Source organism: Zalophus californianus, chromosome 2 (assembly GCF_009762305.2).
Source record: "Zalophus californianus isolate mZalCal1 chromosome 2, mZalCal1.pri.v2, whole genome shotgun sequence".
Classification (NCBI taxonomy): Eukaryota; Metazoa; Chordata; class Mammalia; order Carnivora; family Otariidae; genus Zalophus; species Zalophus californianus.
This window is the reverse complement of record NC_045596.1, coordinates 171,293,888-171,311,637: the sequence shown is the minus strand read 5'-3', so window position 1 is coordinate 171,311,637 and position 17,750 is coordinate 171,293,888. Positions and strand designations below refer to the sequence as shown.

Below are 17,750 nucleotides of genomic sequence, written 5' to 3'. Positions count from 1 at the left end.
ACCTAATGTTCTCTGACCAACCAACAGTTGCAAGAGGGGGTGAGTTGAAGTTCTTTATGTTGAAATGGAGAATGGAGGAGTGCCCAGGTTGAGAAATCATAAGATTTGAATTAAGATAGTGGAGAGTGGGCACCAAGTCCCAATGTTTTCCCAGTGCAATTTCAATTAGTGTGATGTCAGGGGACAGCACAAGGCCTGCAGAGTCTTGGGAGCCCCAGACAGCCATAGGATTCAGAGTCATCCCTGTCTATATGTGAACAAGACTGGACAACTGCTATGTGATGGCAAACTGCAGGCAGGACTTGGACAAATGGGACTCACATGACTGGATGATTGAAACTACCAGCAATGTTGGAACTACCAACTGTGACACTTAACACAGGTCATCTCATTCACCTGTGAAATAACAGCACTCCTTATTTGATACAACTGAAATTTGTGGACTCTGTGCATTGGATTTGCTAGAGTTTTCTGAAACCGTGTTTTGTTTGCATTACTCTTTGGCCCTCTGCAATCTGTTTTTACTCTTTCCCACTTCACTGAAACTGCTTTTGTCAAAGTCATTGATGATAACCATAGTGCTAAATTGACTATACAAATTATTTGTCTTGATTTTACTTGACCTGCATTCAATATACTTGACCACATTTTCTTTTTTCTAACACACTCCTATCTTGGCTTCTATGACAACATCCTCTTCTTTTTTTTCTTACCACTAGGGTCATTCTTTCTCAAATTTCTTAGATGTCTTGGCTACTTCAGTAATGACCTCTAAATCCAGGACCCCTCAGAGCTCCATTCTAAATCCTTCTCTGTGTCCACATGATCTCATTCACACGCATGGGCTAAAATAGCATATTCATGTTGATTGTTATTCTCAAATTTATATTTCTATTATGGAATTCTCTTTTATGTTTCAAGATTACATATCCAATGGCTATCTGCACTTGATTTTCTCATATTCAGCTCAAATTTTATGAAATTTTATTATAATCAGTCTTGTTTTTGTACCCTTCATACCTGTCCCCAGAAATATCCTCTACTTTTAAATGTTCCATCTAAGCATTCTCAAGGGTGCTACATTCAGGAACTAAGGAGTCATCCTGATTCTTTTCTCTCCTTTTGCCCTCTATTCAATCCATTTTCATTTCCTGTTCATTACATGTATAAATTATATTTCAGAGTCATCCACTTCCTCTGTTTCTAAAATCATCCTGTTAGTCAGACCATCATCATCTCTTATCTGAACTATGGCAAGAGACCACTGACTGCCTTCCGGTGATTATCACTCCCTTCCATCTCTGCTCCACATATTAGCAAGAGATCCTCTTAAGGGGTAAATTAAATAATGTTGCTCTCCTGCACCAAAACCTTCAGAGGCTTTTCTTTCAATTCAGAAGAAAACCCAATTTCTCTATCCATTCCTGTATAACACTGTCTCAGAACTAAACCACTAAACCACTATCCCCATTACTCGCTAAATATCATCCCCACCTCTTTTTAAGCTCTTCTGGCATGCAAGTTCGCTGTCATCTCAGAACTTTTGAATTTGCTGTTCTTTCTCTATGGGATGATTGCCTTCTGTTCTCCTTTTTGTAGGTCTCAGCATAAATGCCACCTCCTCAAAGAACACTTCCTTGATCATCTTAATAAAAATTGGACACTCCAAGGTTTTTTGTGTTTTTTTTTTTAAACTCAGCCTTGCCTGTATTCTCTTGTTAGTACTTAGCATCATATGGAAGTATTCATATTTATTTATTTGGGCATGTGGACTAAAATTGTTGATCCTCACTGTTCTTAACATCACCATAGTGCCTGGTGCATAGTGGACATTCACTATGGACACATAGATCCTTCCTATAAATGATTGTTGAAAGAAATTATTGTAAAGGAAAAAAATGGGAAGTATACTATTAAAGATACAGAAGATATTTTTATTCTTTTTTTTATGTTATGTTAATCACCATACATTACATCAGTAGTTTTTGATGTAGTGTTCCATGATTCATTGTTTGCGTATAACACCCAGTGCTCCATGCAGTACGTGCCCTCTTTAATACCCATCACCAGGCTAACCCATCCCCCCACCCCCTCCCCTCTAGAACCCTCAGTTTGTTTCTCAGAGTCCGTCGTCTCTCATGGTTTGTCTCCCCCTCCGATTTCCCCCCCCCTTCATTCTTCCCTTCCTGTTACAGAAGAAGGTATTTTTAAACAAGAAAATTTTGGTCTATAGTATTTTCTTTAGACCATTTAAGAATCAGACCTAAAGTCAAGAGGAGATCTGGAAAAGTTGGTAGGTACAATTCTCTTTGAGAGGCTGTTTCAATCTTGTGGTTTTTTTCTATATAACAAGAACTAGGATCATATAATCCTATTGGTCTGTACAGGACTTTGAAATGGAGATAGAAGAAATGGAGCTAAGATAGCAAATCTTTACTTATTTCTTTTTGGTAGACAGTACAGTGAAACAGTTACATTAAAAAAAAAAACTGTTGGGAGTTAACTTTCGGTAGTTGTGTGACTTTACCCAAATTATTTAACATCTTCAACCCTGAAAGTGTTCTCATTTATCAAGTGGGCACGATAATAGCACCTATCTCAGTAGTCATGTTGTAAAGAATAAATGAAAAAAAAATGTATATTTGGCAGTGTCTGGAATATGTTAAACATGCAATAAATGTTGTTAGCCACTGTTATTATATTTTTAATTTAAGCCTCACTTATGAGTTAATCTACCTCTTCCCCAGGTGACAGACCCAGCCTCAGCTAAGGCCCAACCTATGTCAACACTCTCATTATCAAATTACAGCCCTCTCAAACATCAGAATCACACAGGGAGATTATCTAAAATGCACATTCCTGGGATACACCCCCAGGGATCCTTTCATAAGTCTGGGCTAAGATCTAGGAATATGTGCTCATAATAAACACTCCAGTCTATTATTGATAAAGAAGGGGATTCTATGACCTCATTTAGGGATAAATTGACATGAAATAGACCTACTTCCTCATTGTAGATGGCTGATGTTGGGTTCAGAAGACATATCTTTTTGCTGGTTGGAATTGACAACAAACAAACAACGAGGAGATTTCTTAAAGGGAAACTTCAAAGAAATGTATCAAAATAGGGCTCATTCAAGAAGGCCATGGGATAAGTAGACCCACTGTGGAAAGTCACTGAGCATCAGGGTATTAGAGCTTTGTCAGAACAATCTCTCTCTCTCCCTCTCACTCTCTCTTGCAGTGCCCCCCCTTCCTCCCCCTTTCACCCTTTCTCTGTCTCCTACGTACAGTTTTGGGTCATTCATTGGTCTTTTTATTCATAATTGTGTGGGTGGGAAATCCATCACCAGACACAAAGAAAAATCTATGAATGTTTGAAAGATAGCTGAAGGGATCCTTAGTTTTGCTGAGGCCAAATATGCTACATAGGGTTCATAATCCTTGTGGGAACAGCAGTTACACAAATCATGAATATGCTTCAGGGCAAACTAATCTTGATAATATCCAAGATGTCTACTTAATTGGCCTATCAATGCAATCTATATGTTGCCAGTTCTTTCTCTGCACTGTTGGTAACTAGAGCCAAATATGTGGCAGTGGGAAAAAAAATTTCATACTGATATACCAAATATCTATTTGCCTTTTTAATATAAAACACAACATTCCTTACAAAAAAAAGCTGCTTAAATCATGCCTTTTGTTATGTGATTCAATGCATTCTGTCCTCAAGGTCATTTTCTTCTATTTATCTACAGACAGATTTAATGGAGTCATTATGATTGAATGTCATTTTTTTCTGGATTGACTTTATTAAAAAAAAATCAGATTTTGCAAGCAGTTCTCCATGCATGCATCTAGATGTCAAAATACTACACCTCTCATTTGAAACCGGAATAATACGGGAAGTTCTTTGTTCCCCAGCTCTTGAAGAAAGGAGAAATACATGTCGATACTTCTTTAGTCATCATGTTGTGCTGTCTATTATCCCAAAGGTGTTTGTGGGTGACACTAGCGGCCCATCAAAGTCTAACCTTCCCCTTCCAATACGAATTTCTGCCATCGCTATTGAGGTTGATAGTAATGAATGCTTTCATTTTAAGTGCAATGGAATATGCAGCATCGGTAAAGATCAGAGTTTCTTTGTTCTATTTACATCAAATCTTCTCTCAATTGTTGCCATTTAGTTTCCAGAGTAATTGCAGATGATACCCTCTGTCTGGATGCCAGGGAGTCGGGAGACATTTTAGCAGAAGCAATTGCTAGCTAGCCTTACTTACCTCGCTAGCAAGTCAACAATAAATTAAGAGGGCACTCAGGTGAAAGCATTTCAGAAAAGGTGTGCTCTGAGGGGTAACGCCTTTATTGCCCGCGGCAGCTACTGCAGGACTCAAGTCCCTCAACTATTTATCCTCAAATTATCCTCCTAACTTCTTCACTGCTGACATTCCCCATAGATCGGATGACTCACAGCGAATCCTCCTAACCTGTCAAGAAGGTATGGAGCCACCCGCTCTGTTGCAGTGTGACTAACCAAGGCTAGAGTAGTGGTAGCTGTTTATTTGATTAATATTCATTTGTTTCATTGTGTTCCAGGTATTATACGAAACACTGAAGATACAGGGATGAATAAGACATGTGTGATCACTACTGGGTGAACTTTCAGTCTAGTGGAAATGAGACCCAATTAAGCAATTAATTATAGGAAAGTCTGATAAATACTATGAAGTTGAGTACATAAGGAAGAATTTAGAAATGTTAAAAGGGCAGTCTCCTTTAGCTAGTGGATTAGTACAGGCATTCTGAGGGCAGTGATGTTAAGGTCAAAGCTGGCTCAAGGCACTGGGCAAAGAAAGAGGTATTAGAACTCCAGGAAGAGAAAAGCACATGTTCGAATGCCCTGAGATGAGAAAGTATATAGCACATTTGAATATCTAAAGAGTGAAGTGGAGGTAGAGCAGCTAACATAAGTGTGTATGATGCTCTAGAGAGGTGGAAGCTAAATCGTGGAGAGACGACTCAAGGAGTTGGGGTTACATACCAAGAGCAATGGAAACCATAGAAGGCTTTTAAGCAGGAAAAGTGAAATCATCGTTGTCCTTGCTGTTAAAAGGTATACTCTAAAAAGAACATAGAGCAAGACTGTTGAATCACAGATCTGTACCTCTAAAACAAATAATACATTATATGTTAAAAAAAAAAAAAGAAGAAGATAGCAGGAGGGGAAGAATGAAGGGGGGGAAATTGGAGGGGGAGATGAACCATGAGAGATGATGGACTCTGAAAAACAAACTGAGGGTTCTAGAGGGGAGGGGGTGGGGGGATGGGTTAGCCTGGTGATGGGTATTAAAGAGGGCACGTGCTGCATGGCGCACTGGGTATTACATGCAATGAATCATGGAACACTAAAAAAAAAAGAAAAAAGATCTTAAGAGACCAATGGAAAGAAGTCAAGCAAAATACAAACTAAATGTGTTTGTATTCAGGAAGGCAATAAAAATTTCAAAAAGCAAAAAATAAATAAATAAATAAATAAAGATACTATTTGATTATAAAAAATAAAAAATAAATTAAAAGAACATAGAATAGGACTAGGAAGAAAACAGGAGGAAAGAGCAGAGAAGGGAAGCGTGCTTTGAGGTGAAGCGTAGCAACTGAAAGTATGTTACACATTTCCCAGGATGATGACAAAGACTCAGCCTGGGGAGGGAGACACTGAGGCAGGAACTAAATGCTTAATGGATGAGCAAGCAAATGATAACAGTGAGGGGTAGCCCTGGAAGATAGAACAGGCCCTGTGTGAGACGCAAAGGAATAGGGCTTGTTGAAAGAAGCTAGAGGAGCGGGGCGCCTGGGTGGCTCAGTTGGTTAAGCAACTGCCTTCGGCTCAGGTCATGATCCTGGAGTCCCAGAATCGAGTCCCACATCGGGCTCCCTGCTCGGCAGGGAGTCTGCTTCTCCCTCTGACCCTCTTCCCTCTTGTGCTCTCTCTCATTCTCTCTCTCTCAAATAAATAAATAAAATCTTTAAAAAAAAAAAAAGAAAGAAAGAAGCTAGAGGAGCAATGGTTTGGAAGACGTGATAATGACCCAGGATCAGACAGACCACACCTCTGATCGCAAAAAAAGCATTAGGTGGGAGAATGAGTGCCTCCACTTAATAAGACTGCAGGAAAATACAGGGACCTCAAAGGAGAGCCTGGTTTCTTTAGAAGCCAGAATTTCTTGAATTATTTTAACTAGTTTGAAAATGCTAGGAAACTTTTCCAGTTCATCACATACGGCTTCTGAGAATTTCTCGGAGCCCTGCTCATAGGGCTGGCTTATTTCATCTGACCTCCACACCGCAGCCATGAGGGGCAGCTGAGCCTGTCCTTTGTAGAGTTGTAGGCATAGGACACTTGGTTGTTTCCGTCAAGGAAGGTCGCCCTGTATGTCTTCTGGATTCTGTGAAGCCCAGAACTGCTCGAAGAAGGCTCATTCTTTGTTTTCCTTGCCAAGTGCTTCCCTGGGTATTCTTGTCTTATAATCACATCACCTACTAAAGTCATTCTTTGTTATTGTTTGGCTTGGTTTTTTCAACTGCTTTTAAACTTTAAGCATCTCAAAGGCAGGGATTGTGAATTATTTATTTTTTTGTCGTCAGTGTTTAGCAAGCAGAGGTTCTTAATTAACTAATTAATTAATTAAACCTGTCCAGGTGAGGCATCTTGCTCTATCATAAAAGGAGCATATATTCCTCTTTTCAGCAAAACTAATGATTTCCCATACTTCTGGCTAATAGAAAATGTTTTGCTACTAAGTTTCTTTAGAATATTAGCTTTTAAAGGGAAGGAATTAATATCTCTCAATAGATTTTCTGCCAGGATGAAGGGAGACACAGATTCGAGCTCATATGCCAACTCTAATCAATTGGCTGTCATTCCCTACAGTGCTGCTTTGAGAAGGATTTTGAGACTTTTTCCAGGCACTGCAGGAAAGACTATCATAAGTATCATAATTGATTTGGAATCCATGTAATTGGTTCAAGATTTGGGAGTGATGGCACTTTTCCCACATATTTCCCCATCCCTAATCTAGAACTGTTTAATAGATGTTAAAGTAACAATTCTAGTGCCCTCAGCAGAGACACTAGGTTGTGTTACAATTGTAAATGCTATGTCTACATTCCAACTCTCACTAATCTTTCCTTTGTGGAAATTTATGAAATCATATGGTCTAAATTATACAGTCTAAGTTACCAATTATTGTTTATGGCTCTGGGTTTATCTTCTTTTCCTAACAAGATTGTAGGCAATATGAAAGCAAGAATCTTCTTTCCCTGAATATTAACTTTGACTTTGGTTAAAGAAATTGTATCAGCCAGCTATTTCTGCATAAAAAAACCACCCCCAAAATTCAATGGCCTGCAACAAACAATAAATGTATCATTATGCTCACATTTCTTTGGATAAACTGGGGTGGCTCTGCCTCAAGCTTCAGGTTCTGCAGGTTGGCTGGGTTGACTCATTACTGAGGTTTCAAAGGAGAGTCAACTAGGGTAGCCCTGATCACCATATTCCCCATTCTTCTGAGACAAGTAGATTGCCTAAGTCACATTACTTTGTAGCAATGGCAGAAGCACAAGAGAGCTGTCTCTAATGCAGAAGCACATTTCATGTCTTTGCTAGAATCATTATCTTAAACACTTTTTGGCCAAATCAAACTCAACATCAGTGTAGTAGAAAAGTATACTTCATCCACAGGGAGAAGGAAGAGAGTGACTATTTGCTGAATTCCAACCCCAATAGAGTTTTTCCTCAAATTAAAAGTAGTGAAAGGGGCACCTGCGTTGGTTAAAAGTCTGACTCTTGATTTCAGCTCAGGGCATGATCTTAGGGTCCTGGGATGGAGCCCTGTGCTGGGCTTCCTGCTCAGTGGGGAGTCTGCTTGTCTCCCTCTTCCTCTGCCCTGCACCCTGCTTGCTCTCTCTCTCTCTCAAATAAATAAATCTTTAAAAAAATAAAATAAAAGTGGTGATAACCTGCAGGGCTCTGAGATTGCATTACGACAATTGAGAAGAAAAATGCCTGGCATATATTGGCATTCAGTAAATATTTGTTGAACTATTGAATTCCTTTTTCTACCCTCACAGTATATATAATGTGTGATACCCAGGTGGATTTTAAAGATTCATTGGACTTTGATCAAGATGGGATTTCCAGAATCTATCTCCATTTCATTCTGTGACTTTAGGCAAGTTCAGAAATGTTTCTTTTTATTTTATTTTGCAGGTAAATCACAGATCTCAGTTGTACTGTTTATTAGAGAATATTTTGGGACTCTAAGATACATATTATGTAAGCTGTTCCAAATATTCAAAAATGTAACTTCCAATCAGACCTTAGCAATAATGGCATGAAAAATGTCACCTGTTCAATTACTAATTTGTTGATTCTAAGTAAAAACTACTTTCCACTTAAGGGAGTAAAGTTAACTTTCCAGACTTTTAGGCATCAGTTGTTGTAACACATAAGTTCCCAAATTCAAAATCCTTGTCTTTGAAGCTTTATTTTTTGGAAACTTTATAAATATAAATAAGTTCTCATGAAGTATTAATGCATCCTCTCCAGGCCACAGGAAAGAAAAAAAAGTCATAACGAATAAACAGACTCACAATATCTTTAAATCTATAATGAAAGAACACATTTTAAAGGCAATAATCAGAAAACTGAGTTACTAGTAATACGTCATTTAATATTTTAAAAAAATGGAAAAAAATGTGTGCTTTACCTGACATCATACTCACACAGGATAAAAAGCAGGAGAATGTGTAATCTGATAGTGATCAGAGTGTCTCTGAGGCACAAAGAGTCTGTGGGAAACCTTACTTTCTCCCATGGACTTTGAATTCCTTATGGCCATTAACACTTTAAAGGGAAGTTCTGGGAGGGTAGGGATTTCACTCTGTGGAATGATTATTGTTTACAACAGGGACTGTGTCAATATTTCTTTAATGTTACGTTTCCTAAAACACCTGGCACAGGTTTATAAACTAGATTAAAATATTAATAAATATTTATTCACTGATTCAATTGTATTTTTCACATATTTCAGTGTATATCTATAAATGTTGGGCCAGAGAAAATGAGAGTTAATGCTGATATTGCACTTAGGCATCAATCTTGTAAATATGTTACTTATATTTTGTAGCAACTTTAAGCTGTAGATGCTATTATTATCCCCATTTTACAGATGAAAACATCGAGGCACACAGAGAGGAAGTAGCTTACTGAAAGTCACAAAGCTAGTGAGTGGGATTTAAACTCAGGCTTTCTGGGTCTCAGTCTTTGCTTTTAACCATGATGTAACCAAGCTAACTTGGAAGATGCACGCTCCTTCAGGAAGGTAGCGTGGCAGAGTGAATATGCTTCAGACTGTTATATGACATGTTTTTTAAAACAATGCAAATCAGGAAGCAGTAAGATCTACCAGGGATCTTAAAACTTAGAACAAACAGGCCTCAATTAAAAGCCCATTTCTACTCTTTATTAGCTCTGCAACCTTGGGCAATTTTCTTACATCCCTAAGCCTCAGCTTTTTCTCTGTGTCAATGGAGAGTATACTTCCTTAAAAGGGTTATTAATGAGGTAAGAAAATATGCTTAGCAGAGTATTGGCATATAATAAACTGGAATTATTAATACTATTTAGTCCAAGCACCCAGGGAAATTAAATGGCTTGCCCAAGGTCATCTGTCTGGTTATAGAAAAGTGAAATCTCAACTATGGATTTCTTGGTTCAAAGTCCAATACCTTCCACTCTAGTAATGGCCACTCCCCAGGGATTTCTCACATGACTTGAGAAAGTGAGATAATCCAGAAAGGAAACCTATCGCCCGACAGTGTGTTTGCAAACCACACAAGGTGGCTAGGCTTTGCAATGTGTGATATCACTTCAAGCAGACTGCATGCTAGTGTCATCATGTTTTCTTCAACAGATCAGAAACCTAAATAACAAATATTCACAACAAAGCCAGATTTCTTCGTGAGGCTTTTCCAATTAACATTTGAGGGCTCGATTAAGTTTATATCATCAATACCTGTATTCCCATAGCATCGGCTTCTCCACTGCCAACTCTACACCATAGCATTTATCATCAATCACTTAAGAATTCCATGCATTTATTATAGATTTCATGCCTCCGTATTCGTCTGCTAGTTTTTTTTTTTTTTTGACCATCTGATTTCATTTATATGTGTAGTCTACAAAACAAAACAAACAAACTCTTAAATATAAGAGAACAAACTGGTGGTTGCCAGAGGGGAGGGGATTAGGGGGATGGGTGAAATAGGTGAAGGGGATTAAGAGATCCAAATTCTCAGTTATAAAATAAGTAAGTCCTGGAGATAAAAAGTACAGCATAGAAAATACAGTCAGTAACGTTGCAGTAACTTTGTATGGTGACTACACTCATCCTGGTGAGCACTGAGTAACACATAGAATTGTCAAATCACTGTTATACACCTGAAACAAATAGAACATTGTATGTTAACTATACTTCAATTAAAAAAAAAAGAATGGAAACTTTACAACTTAAGACTTCAATCTACCCAGCAATGCAAAAACCACCAAGGAATCTTTTCCAAACAAGAACCAATCTGGGGAAGTTCTGTGGCTATATAATTATCCTCCTAAAAAGTAATAAATACAGGGCAGGGGGGAAGCATACAGAATCAAATCTACTCATTTTAAACCATGGAAAGGAAACACATTTAAGCGCCTTTAAAATATTTTTATATACAAAGAACAATCTCGTACATTTAAAAAACTTTATGAGACACATAACTATATTCTCCAAATCAGAATAGTTCTCATGAGATACCTAATGCTAAGCCTATTTTGATACTGTTTTTTAAAAGGCCCAGTTTTAAAAGAATAATCTTCCTCTAGAAAGAAAAAAAAAGAAGAATTTTGGCCTATTAAAGACAGTATCGGGCACCTGGGTTGCTCAGTTGGTTAAGCGACTGCTTTCGGCTCAGGTCATGATCCTGGAGTCTCAGGATCGAGTCCCGCATCAGGCTCCCGGCTCAGCAGGGAGTCTGCTTCTCCCTCTGACCCTCCCCCTCTCATGTGCTCTCTCTCTCTCATTCTCTTTCAAATAAATAAATAAATAAAATTTTAAAAAAAGACAGTATCTATTGATAAAACATAGTATTGTTCCCAAACATTCAATAAAGCATCACTCTAATGCACATTCACTATATGAAATAATCGCTTAGTAAAAAAAATTGTGTTATCTCTTAAAATTTTCAGTTCAATTGTTTTTTGTTATAATGAAAAATTTAATGATTGGCTTCAAATCTTTTTTTAATAATGTAAAATATGTGAGCTTCATTATATGTTAAAGAAAATAAAAATTATGTGACCCAAAATCTATTTATTAAAGTTACAATAAAATACTCTTCAATGCATACAAAATTGCAAAGTAACTTGATGTTTTTTTCAATAAAGATTCCAGATATAATATTTACTGACAAGATAAAACAAAGATATGTTTAATGACTTTTGTCCTGTGTTAAGGTCACCTTATTGAACAATACATCATGAAATCGATAGTTGTACATCTAGGAAATTTACCAATGGAGCTCTCTTCTACTGGTGTGTATATTTTAATTTGTCTCATGTGGGTGTCTCTTCCATTTTGATGATTGGCTAGAACAGCAATCTGTATCATGAATGTGCGAGTTGGCTTCTTATGATTACCAGTTAAGAGTACATGAATCCAGCCACTTGGTTCCACCAATTCAAGTTGCCGAATTTCTTGAAGATTGTGAAAATTATTTCCTACTCTGACTGAAATCTTGCTTGGAGTATAGCTTTCATCAGATTTGTAGTCTGCATAAATACATAATGTCTTTACTGTTGTTTTTCTTCTGAATTGGATGTTTACTAAATGAGGCTGGGAGCCATCTGATTGCCAATAAGTCTCAAGATTGTCATCTTGTAATTGATCCACTCCAAATCCTGGTTTGCAAGATGAGAGTGACCAAACAGCTTGTGACCCAATTTTCCGTACTGTTCCAGTCCTTTCCAATTGCTTAGGGTCAGCACCAGGAGGTGTCTTGTTTGGTGTGGTCATTTTTTAAATATTCCAGCTTGCCGCAACCCAGCTTTTTAGGATACCCTGCAGCTCCGTGCCACTCCCACTCAGGACCTCGTCTGCTAGTTTCTTGATTAATATAATGTTATATCAAGAATTTTTTAAAACCTATTCGTTTCCAAACCATCAAATTATTTTAGCCTCTCAACTTTTACAGGAGCAGGTGTGCATGTAAAGGACATAGTCTATTTGCCTGGTGTTTGGGAATTTTTAAAGCTATTCATAGACCTTGTAGCATGTAAGCTATTTTGTGCCCTTTTTATGGATTACATTAGTAAAATTATTTATTTTGCATTTGATTTCTAGGAATTCAGTTAATGCAGGCATGCTCAAAGTGGTTTTAAACACTTCTGTGGTCTGCACAGCATTATTCCAGAAAGGCCCTAAACATTGTTCTTTCAAGTCATATTTTTGACGACCCCCCCAATGATTTCTGCAAATATTTGCTCTGTATACTTCAAGTCTGATTTGATTTAGCCCCACAGCTTTATAAATGTCCCTGAAACACATGGGGTATAACTACAATCGGTGATTCAGCACATTTCCATCACATAAAAATCAAATTTCCAGTGGCACCACTTACTCTTTATTGTGCTGAGATCAATAGTTGGAGGAACCCTTAACCCAGCCGCATGCCCGTCTACCCAATATGTATTCATAATATCAGTCTATAAATTCAATAGAAATATTAGGTTACAGGGGCATTCATGCTCAGAATAGCAAGATTTCTTGAGTCTGGGGAGTGTGCTTCAGAAAAATTGCTCTGCTCACTAACCAAAGTCTTCCAGAATGGCAGTGCACCACGAAACAGGACACTGCAAGTGTGTGTGGTGAGCAAATGGGCAGGGTGAGGTTGGGGATATTTTGGGGACTTACTCCTTCCCATCTACTTAGCTGACTATAAGAACCAGCATCCTTGGATACATCCATATTCCCTATTTGCTGAACTTTTACAAATAGCCTGTTGAGACCCCTCTTTTGGGGGGTCAGAACAGGAGTTCTCAGCATGGTCCATGCGGGGTGGTCTTACCTGTTTCAGAGCTAATTACTCACCTGCTCCTGCTGTTCTTCTTGCTCAAGTATTTCTTATATATTTATGTAACAGTATAACTAGTTGCACCATGACTACATATGGAGTAAATGTAACTACAAATATTTTTAATGTCCCATCTAACCTCTAAGGAACCAATCCACCGGACAAGAAGCATTTGACACAGACTTTCAAAATACAGGAAGTTCAAAAGTGCCTTTGAAAACTTTGGTTCTTAAAACAAGAGTGAAGCACTTTTAAATAGGTTTTCCTGGTAGATCTTTTTTTTTTTTTTTAAAGATTTTATTTATTTGACAGAGAGAGAGAGACAGCGAGAGGGAACACAAGCAGGGAGAGTGGGAGAGGGAGAAGCAGGCCTCCCGCGGAGCAGGGAGCCAGATGCGGGGCTCGATCCCAGGACCCTAGGATCATGACCTGAGCCGAAGGCAGATGCTTAACCGTCTGAGCCACCCAGGCGCCCCTTCCTGGTAGATCTTAATGCTTTCTGGTTTGCATTGTTTTAAAAAAAACATGTCATATAACCGGAAACATTTTCTAACGCTTTGCTCAAACTAGTTCATTGGTAACTGATCTAGATTGAACTTGTTACCTATCCTCTCCTCCCCCCAAAATAGGCTTCAGATGGACTTTCACTGAATTTTGTCCCAATTAAGATTCCACGAAAAGACTTTGCTATTATAAGGCAGGAAAATTAGTTTGAGAAGAACATGATCTTTTGTTACCAAATAGATCTGATGAGTCCTTTTGATTTTTTATTTCAGGGAATAGATTGAGAAAGACAAAGAAAAAGCTAAATTGCTATGCATAATAAAACACAGCAAACAATGGAGTTTCTGGGTGTGGCCTAAAAAGGCGGGATGGGAGATCCCAGGGATGGAGGGAGGACAGGAAAATCAGTGAGGGGGGTGAGGGTGGGGTTTGCCCTACAATAGGAAGTCTGGTATCTGAAGGGATAAGGGCATCCACAGATGGCAGTGAGGATGCTGGAGATTTTTTTTTTCTTTAAATTTTTTATTGTTAATCACCATACATTACATCATTAGTTTTTGATGTAGTGTTCCATGATTCATTGTTTGTGTATAACACCCAGGGCTCCATGCAGAATGTGCCCTCTTTAATACCCATCACCAGCTAACCCATCCCCCATCCCCTCCCCTCTAGAACCCTCAGTTTGTTTTTCAGAGTCCATTGTCTCTCATGGTTCGTCTGCCCCTCCAATTTACCCCCCTTCATTCTTCCCCTCCTGCTATCTTTATTTTTTTCTTAACATATATTGCTTTATTTGTTTCAGAGGTACAGATCTGTGATTCAACAGTCTTGCACAATTCACAGCGCTCACCATAGCGCATACCCTCCCCAATGTCTATCACCCAGTCACCCCATCCCTCCCACCCCCCACCCCCACTCCAGCAACCCTCAGTTTGTTTCCTGAGATTAAGAATTCCTCATATCAGTGAGGTCATATGATACATGTCTTTCTCTGATTGACTTACTTCACTCGATGCTGGAGATTTTATGAGAAGCAGCAGGTCAGTGTTTTAAATGTTGACTCCACCATGAGTCTGTGTAGTCCCATTCAGTACTCTTGATCTTCATCAAAAAGTCTGCTAAACACAGCTGCCTCACGGGAGTGGCATTTTTTAAAATTTAACAGTATTTGTACCCAAAGTGTGGCTTAGAGAAGGTTGAAGGGGTCTAAGAAGTGAGGAAAGAAGTCAAAAATTAAACAAGATTTGATCAGGGCACCTGGGTAGCTCAGTCGTTAAGCCTCTGCTTTTGGTTCAGGTCATGATCCCAGGGTCCTGAGATCGAGTCCCACATCAGACTCCTTGCTCAGCAGGGAGCCTGCTTCTCCCTCTGCCTACCACTCCCCCTGCTTGTGCTTGCTCTCCCCCCAGCCCTATGTCAAATAAATAAAATCTTTAAAAAAAAGAAAAAAGAATTGATCAGAAATAGGAGATGGGAGGGAAAAATGAGTAAAGGATATATATGTTTCCAAAGAATATCTCGATGGATTCCCAGAGGAAAAGGAGATCCTGGTTCTACTACCATACATGGCAGGAGAGGCCAAACTGACTAATTTGATATCAAAGCAAAAGTTGTACAAGGCTAATGGGCTTGGGGACATGTGGACTAACATATGATCACACAAGGATGTTTATAGACTTGAGTCAAAATTTAAGATTGAAAAGATAAGCAGAACAGAATGACTCCCCTCTGCTTTTCCATACTGCTCCTTGCTTCTCCCCACTCCACATAATTGCTGGCTTCTCTCGTCCCGAGTATTATTGAGCTTTGGATCCTGGAAATGAAAAGAAGAGGAACAGTCTAAAATGGGAGTTGGCAAAGTGGATTAGCCACTTACTCTTTATTGTGTCCCTGTATCATCTGGCCATCTCCCCACACAACCATATACCTCAAATACCCGCTGGATTATTCAATGTCTTCTAGCTTAAGTTTTGTGTGTTTTTTTAATGTTTATTTTTTTATTTGGGAGTAAGAGAGCATGTGTGCCTGAGTGAGGAGAGAGAGGCAGGAGGAGAGAGAGAATCCCAAGCAATCTCCCCACTGAGGGCAGAGCCCGACATGGGGCTCAAACCCAGGATCCTGAGATCATGACCTGAGCTGAAATCACGAGTCAGATGCTTAACTGACTGAGCCACCTAGGCACCCCTGGCTTAAGTTTTAAAGAGTTAAGAGAATTTTTGTATCAAGCACTGAAGTGAGTCTTGCCAATGGGATTGAAAAGTTAAGACAAATTTAAGGATCAATGCTCTGAGATGGAATAGAAACTTCATTTATATGAGCCTATGGTTTCCCTCTATTTCTTCAATTTTGAGAAGTGATGAATAGATTAATGAAGATTTCAAAAGAAATATACACATCAACTGAAAGATGCTTCTATAAGGACATCCTTAAAGCAGAATCAGAGTTAACTGCTTAACTGAATATCGTGACCAATGTATCAGAAGTGATACATTTTAGTTCACTTCTGTTTGGAGATTCTACTGTTTAATCTTTCTCCTGACCAGTTAGACCTCTGCTCATCACCACCAATAACATAAAACCTCAGATACACACTTTACATGCAGTAAGATGGTTTAGAATGTGCACAGAAGAACATAGATACCAAGGAGGTTCCACAATTTCCTCATTATGAAATTTTGGGCAAATCAGTTAACATAGAATAATCATAACCAAGAATGTTCTGTGAGAGTTAACATGTTATTTGAAAAGTGCTTTTAGCCAAAGAGTAAGTCAATGGCTTAGAATGCCTGTTAGTTTTGTCCTGGATAGCCTTCTGGGCTAGCTTCCTCATATTCTGGCCTCTCCTCCCCTAGCACACCACGCTTCTGCCATTTGTAATTATCTGCAAAGCTAAACAGCCTCATAGGTTAAATACATTTTTAATGCTCAGAGTCAGGAATCTTGCTAGTGATTGCATGGAGAGAGATTTTTGGCCCTGCTTGATTGTAGCAATTACATGCAGAAGAATGGAAAGGCTGGAAGCCAATGTATCAGCCAAGCAAATGCCACAGATGCCGGTCTCATTTAAAAACAGTTAAAAGCTATATTTTCAAAGGCAATAGACACACACACACACACACACACACACACACACACACACACACACATACACACACCCTAATACCACCACCACCTCCATTATCACCAAAGCATTAGATATTTGCTTCCCAAAGCCAAAATAAACTATTTATATTTTACTCTCATTTTCTTGTTCTTGGGATGTTTTTCTATAGGAGTAAATAATATCTAATTTCCCCTGACCCATATAAATTCTTAGGACTCTCATTGCCTCTTCAATGGTTAAAAAAGAATAGATAACTTCATTAAGTACTTGCTATGTGTCTGGAGCTATACTAAGAGTTTTGCATCTTGGCTGTGATACCCCCTAGTTGTTGTCTTTGATTTATAGGTACAAGGAAGTTAAGTAATTCCCTCAATGTTCTATGAGTGATGAGTGCTAAATGCTACCCCAGTCTGTCTTTCTGACTCCAGAATTCATGCAATTGATCATTTTACATCGCCTTTCAAGTACTTCACTATTAACATTTATACATATTGTGAACATATTATTTATACATATTAACATTATTTATATACATTAACATTAGTACACTTTTCTGTGACTGGCACTGTTCTAAGTTCTTTATATATATTATTTCATTTGATCCTTAAAACCTTACCATGAGGTTGGAATTGTTTTTATCATTCCCAATTTACAGGTGAGTAAACTGAGGCACGAATGGGGTGATAATTTGCCAGAGATTACACTATTATTAAATTACACCCAGGAGATAGGGGCACCTGGGTGGCTCAGTGGATTAAGCGAACTCAGGTCACGATTCCAGGGTCCCAGGATCAAGCCTGAATTGAGCTCCTTGCTCAGCAGGGAGCCTGCTTCTCCCTTATCCCCTCCCCCTGCTTATGCTCCGTCTCTGTCAAATAAATAAAATCTTAAAAAATAAAATAAAATAAAAATTAGAGAGGACACAACCCAAATCCTCCTAGTCTGCGTCCCTTGTCTGCCCCACACC

The 17,750-nt window shown here is 38.6% G+C and overlaps 1 protein-coding gene across 1 annotated transcript; it reads right to left on the bottom strand.

Annotated features, from left to right (window-relative positions):
* Positions 1-11,536: 11,536 nt before the first annotated feature.
* On the bottom strand, positions 11,537-12,128 carry LOC113925350 (anaphase-promoting complex subunit 10-like). Its single transcript, XM_035726299.1, has one exon. The coding sequence runs from the start codon at positions 12,117-12,119 to the stop codon at positions 11,562-11,564; it is 558 nt and encodes a 185-aa protein (XP_035582192.1). The 5' UTR covers positions 12,120-12,128; the 3' UTR covers positions 11,537-11,561.
* Positions 12,129-17,750: the final 5,622 nt, after the last annotated feature.

Bases quoted from the DNA above. Each gene is read 5' to 3' on its own strand.
- LOC113925350 (XM_035726299.1), bottom strand. From the start codon at position 12,119: ATGACCACACCAAACAAGACACCTCCTGGTGCTGACCCTAAGCAATTG.